Source organism: Gracilinanus agilis, chromosome 4 (assembly GCF_016433145.1).
Source record: "Gracilinanus agilis isolate LMUSP501 chromosome 4, AgileGrace, whole genome shotgun sequence".
Taxonomy (NCBI): Eukaryota; Metazoa; Chordata; class Mammalia; order Didelphimorphia; family Didelphidae; genus Gracilinanus; species Gracilinanus agilis.
In genome coordinates, this window is record NC_058133.1 from 53,309,838 (window position 1) to 53,315,837 (window position 6,000).

The 6,000-nt window shown below is 35.1% G+C and overlaps 1 protein-coding gene across 1 annotated transcript in view; it reads left to right on the forward strand.

The window, feature by feature from the left end:
- The window catches only part of ADGRL4 (adhesion G protein-coupled receptor L4), a 143,146-nt gene extending 139,387 nt beyond the window's left edge, over window positions 1–3,759 (forward strand). Inside the window, exons 13-15 of the mRNA XM_044675800.1 lie at window positions 804–895; window positions 3,174–3,342; window positions 3,661–3,759. Of these exons, the coding sequence (XP_044531735.1) occupies window positions 804–895; window positions 3,174–3,342; window positions 3,661–3,723 (324 nt within the window). The 3' untranslated portion in view covers window positions 3,724–3,759. The remainder of the gene's footprint in view (window positions 1–803; window positions 896–3,173; window positions 3,343–3,660) is intronic.
- Window positions 3,760–6,000: the final 2,241 nt, after the last annotated feature.

Sequence of the window (6,000 nt, forward strand, 5' to 3'; positions counted from 1 at the left end):
GAATCTGAATGACTTGCAGGGGGGAAAATTAACTTATAAATATTTGAAGAGATTTTGACACAAAATGTAGGAAAGGAAATAAATCCCAACCACCAGTACCGTGAGACTAATCTAGAACAAAATGAAGGGTTAGACACCTTAGGCAGCCTGATGAAACATAGCCAAGGTTTTTAATTCCATTAAACATGATATTTTTAAGAGTTTAACTATATTTGGGGCGATTGAACATTATTTACTAAAGGTTCCAATATTCTTTTACACCCCATCTTTTCTGTTTCAATGAAGAGGGACTATTTTTGTCAGAAAAAAAAGTCACTAATAGCATTCTTCAAGGAAACCCTTGTAAAAAAATATAGTGCATGTCATTCAGCAAAGATCTATCAAAATTGTTTTCTAAATTATTCCCAAAGCTTTCTAATCCCAAAATGACCTCTATACATAGGAAGCTTTTGATGTTCCTGGGAACAGATGATATGCCCTGATCAATATGTATGATAGTACGAAATCTGAAGGGCCTTTTTGGCATCTGCTTAAAATAATCTGTACTGGGAATAGGAGAGATTTACCAAAAAAAGAAATCAATAAACATTTATGGCGATAATGTTAAGATTAGGTAGAGTTACAGATTTGCTTGACTCATGTCTATTAAAGGATTTTTCTTTTCTAAGATATATAACTGAGATTTTTCTAACCCCCTTAAAAATGTGACATATTTACCTCTTTTTTTCCTTTTCCTTAATATGTGTCTAATGTTAGCATTCAAAATTATTTCATTGTCAATTGAGATGAATATGTTTCCCCAGGTTAATCTGCTGGCTTTTGGGGTGATCATATACAAAGTTTTTCGACACACTGCAATGCTAAAACCAGAAGTCAGTTGTTATGAAAATATAAGGTAAGTTTTCCTTTTTTAAGTCTCCTTTCTTTTGGCAAGGTAGACCTTTCATGAATGTATACTACAAATATCTGTGGCCAAAGTTCTCAGAAAATAGCAATTTTACCTTACTCGATTATATGCTAAATATCTTAATAAAATTCCTTCATTATTTTGCAGTACCACTTAATGTAATTTTAAGATTTCCATCACCAAAAATAAGATATGTTGGTATGATAACTACATAGTGTGACTTGGAGTAAAGAAGATCTGAGTTCAAATCTTGCCTCATTTATTACTGGTAGCACTAGATGAGACATTAAATCTGTCAAAACCACAATTTCTTCATTGGTAAACTTGGGGTTATTGAGAGATTCAAATGAGATCAAAGTTCAATTAACTAATTATTTACTAATACTTAACTACATACAAGACACTAGAGGTACAAAGACAACAACAAAATTGCTCATTCCCTCAAGAAACTTACATTCTAGAGGCAGCTTGGTGAATAGTGCTAGATCTGAAGACCTGAGTTCAAACCCAGCATCAGACACTAACCAGTTGTGTCACCCTGGACATGCCACTTAACCTCTGTTTGCCTTCTATTCCTCAATGGTAAAACAAGGATCATAATCACAGCACCTACTTCCCAGAGTTGTTGAGAGGACAGATGAGTCAATAATACCTGTAAAGCTCTTAGCACAGTACCTGGCAGACAGTAATCACCACATAAATGCTAGTATTTTTAGTTATTGTTATTATTCAAGATGGTACTTAGCCAATCTTAAAGTCCCATATACTCAAATGCTCCAATGGACCAATAATTTCCTTGATGTGTGTCCTCACTCAGGATACAGATCACAAGCATCCCAATGCTGTGTTTCTTTTCTTTTTATCCTCCAGCTAGTTGGCCATCAGGGGTCCTCCCAATGTGCCAAGGGCCATTCTTGACTTCTTTGGACATCAGAAGATTGACTTGTGCTCTATAAATGTCAGCTGTTATTATGAAAGGAGTGATAGGGCTTATACTCAGAAAAGCAAGTCATTTCTTAGTAATGTTCCTTCTAAAAAAGACAAAATCATTTCAAGACTTTTTTAAGGGGGGAAAATTGGTCCTAGTTTGCATGTTGCCATGATTTTCTCCATCAGCTCCCTCTCTCCTTAAAACTGATTTATTGAGACCTTGAAAACCGTTTGTGCAGGGAAAGCTGAAGTGTACAATAGGGAACATTGAAAACAGCGTACTGTTTGTGTTGCTTAGAAACACTCCTGCAGTTTCCATGTGTTGCACTAGATTTATAGTTAGGATTTAGCTATCGTGTGATTGATGACTTTCTGTTACTCCTTCCCCTCCACAGTCTCATGGAGGGAGCTGGTTTTAATGAAGTTGAAAATGATTCATTTTCTAAGGAACAGGGCTAAAAGATCTTCCATACTAAGGAGTGATTGGACTAAGAATGAATGAGAAAGCAATCATTAGTTACTTCATTTTCAAAGCAATGAAAGTCATCAGTATAGCCAGTGAATAAGGCTGGATAATATTTCACCGAAAGTCATGGGCAATCCAATTTTTTTTTCAAAATGCATGCCGATACACACACGTGCATATTTGTATTATACACCTAGTCACATATGTTATATGCTAGTGATATACATACCCAAATAAACCTATTATGTGCCCATAACATAGAGACATCAGTACCCTGACCCTGTAAGAATTGAGAGGCATTTGTGTTATAAGATCAAAAAGAAGAAAATCTACTTTTACATCCTGCACCCTCTTCTGTATCGCATCTGAAAGGAAGCCAGAAAATTCTTTTGATGTTGTGCACATGGACTGACCTATGAGCACGCAGTACATTTTTCAAGGTTTCTTGGGGGAAATACTTCATAACAGATATATGTTTTACCTTTGGGAATTACATGAACAGTAGATTTAAAATAAAATCATATTGGTCTGCAGTATACCAGAAGAGGGAAGGGGGGGAAAAACATTTTCAGATTAAGAAAGTCTCTTTTTAAAAAAAAAAAAATTACCCCCTTTTTTAATGCTGTCTATAACCTGCTTTGAGCTATGAGTTCCTGTAACAGTACAGCAGCACACCCTAAAGGCCACCCCATGTAACTACAGTAAGATTTCTTTTCTTCATAATTCAATAATTTTGAGTCTTTTTGGTCTTTCTTTGTTTAAGAAGAAAATCCTTTGGCTTATGAATTTTCCACAGTTTAATCATGGAAGGCTGCATGGTGTCAAACAATATGTTGAAACCTCACTTATAATGTGATAAATATGATTTAGGTCTTGTGCACGGGGAGCCCTGGCCCTGCTCTTCCTCCTCGGAACCACTTGGATCTTCGGGGTCCTCCATGTTGTGCATGCATCAGTGGTGACGGCATACCTTTTCACAATCAGCAATGCTTTCCAAGGGATGTTCATCTTCATATTTCTTTGTGTTTTATCTAGAAAAGTAAGTATTTTACTTTCTTTAAGTATCTCATGCTTGTTATGGATAACAATGATATCCCAATGAGTAAAATCCCTTCTGAAGAGAATTTCATTCTTTTGGCCTTTATTTCTAAAAGACAGTGAATCTCATCACCTTCCTTATTAATTGTTTCTGGAAAGAAAGTTTCACACATGGATATTTAAGCATCTCAGCATGATAGTTTTATTTTGTCCTTAATTCAAAAATCAATATAGTAGACTTTGGAAACTCAATATGAATGAATTCAGGGGATTCTGTAAAAGTAATATATTATGTCTTTTTTGTTTTCTTTTTTTCCAGATCCAAGAAGAATACTATAGGTTATTCAAAAATGTTCCTTGTTGTTCTGGATGCTTGCGGTAAATAAAAGGACATTCCAACTCAACACAGGCATAAAGAGAGAAACCAGACTTAAATATTATTATTTCTTGAAATAGAGTATTGTCAAAACACGAAGTTACCAACTGGTGGGTCAACTCAGTCATGCCATCTACAAGATAGAAACTATCATAAAACATGCAAGTTGACAAACTAATTTTTACAGCTACCATATACATCTCTATCAGTCATTGAGAATTGGGGCCAAAAGTATTAGACCAGATATATAGGGAAGGATTGAATACTTATTAAAGATAGAGTCACATCTATCAAAAATCTTATTTCTTACCCAAGGAATGATCAAATAGCATGAAAGAACCATTTTTTTTATTGAATTCTACCTTTAAAACATGCCTCCCTCCTTCCTTTAGTAATGAGTTTCTTTACTTAAAGAGAGGGGTTGTTTAGGAATGTTGAGAGAGAAGAACAATGCATTAAAAAAAATGGCTACTAAAAACATTGAGTTATCTTTCCGGTAAACTTTTCCAAGTAAAGGGGCTAAGAAATGATGAGGACAAAATAAAGACCAGGAGGAATGAGACTCCTTTCAAAAATTTAAGGAATTGCTCTCAAATTATATTTCTATGACAACAATTTATAGACCCCTCTTTGAGAAATCAATTTCCTTCTGTGAATAATATTCTGGGAGAGACTCAGTCACTTCTTAAGTTAATTGTCGACTAGCAGTTGTGCTCTGCTGATTCTTCACTTCTGTGCCTTTATGAGTTTAATTAAGTCAAAAATCAATGTTGGAGAAATTTATAACCTGATATAATGGTCAAGCTACTGCATGCATGTGTCAAAGGCCCATTGCTATACATGCCATTAAATGTAAAAACATTGTACATAGAGCAGATATTTCTATTGAACTTGGTTTTCCTGGAGTGAATATTATCTTTTGAGGGCTGGTCTTTTTAAATGCTTTTTTTTTTATTGTTTGAAGTCCTTTAGAGCCCATTACTAAATTCCCCACATGATTCCCATTTGTCAAAAAGCTTTGTAAATATGAAACTGTGCATAACTTTTCTGTTTTAAAAAAGTATCTTTTTTAAAAATGTTATTTATAACAAAGAAATCACTGAGATTTTCTATCATATCTTCTCTGAAAACCGTTTTCTATAGATGTTTTATTAGAACATGTGTGGGGAAATGTACTGTCTATCTCCCTAATAGGAAAAAAAAAAGGTTACTATTTTTCCCTCGAAGAAATAATTGCAGAATTAAATGTAATAATTGCTGCCATGCAATGTAGAACAATAAATGGAATTTTACTTTAAAAATGATTTCCTTCCTATTTAAGCCAAGCCCTACAAAAGCTCCCCTACCAAATAAACTAACACCTGAAAGAAATTTTGTTGCATCGGTTTTGCTTGGTTTTCACCAAAGATAAAATGGAAATTCATAAGCCTTAGATATTTGATGAGTCCGGACTGGCTGCTTTACTTTCAGCTCCTTGTCTCTCCTATGGACAGTCTGTGACCTGTCAGAAACATCATCCTGACCAGGTATTTATTAAGTGGCCACACGTGCATGGCCGTGTGTGAGTTACCGTCAGGCTGGCTGGCCCGGGAAACATGCTTTCCTACTGCGTAATGACTGCAGTAGCCTGGGCGATACCGAGCAAAGTAATTTGTCTGAGAGCACAGAGGATAAGAAGCGATGGCAATGTTTATGTAATGACATCTCTAGGAGCAAGATCTCAGTCGCAGATCCATATGGCAAACCTAAAAACCCAGGATACTGTATATTCATCAATCCTCCCATTGATGTCAGTGGGAAACCTGGCTTCTAAGAAGACTGGTGGCGGGGTTCTCTGCTCCCAGACAGAGAAAACCCACTATTTCTCTTCCCAGGAAGAAATGGAATGCCCTATCTAAGAGAAATATTCTGTTTGTTTGTGTTTTTTTTAAAGGATTATAAATCATATGTCTGGAAACCTCCCCCACATTTTCTGTGCTATTCTGGAAATGCTACGGATTCCAACATGATCAGTTAAAGATTATTGTACTGTCATCCATTGTTTAACCCCATTGACTAGGTTTTCCCCCCATTTCCTCATTTGAAGACAATATGCTATTGCACTGTGGATTTTCTGCTGGTCAATCTACCAGGATTATTATAAAATAGGGAATTATAATATTATAATATAAATATAATTATATATAAGTTACACATATAAATTATGGTATCAGGTAATATAAATATTATATTATAAAATAGAGAATAATTAAACTAGAAGGGACCTTGAGTAGAGTCAGGCCA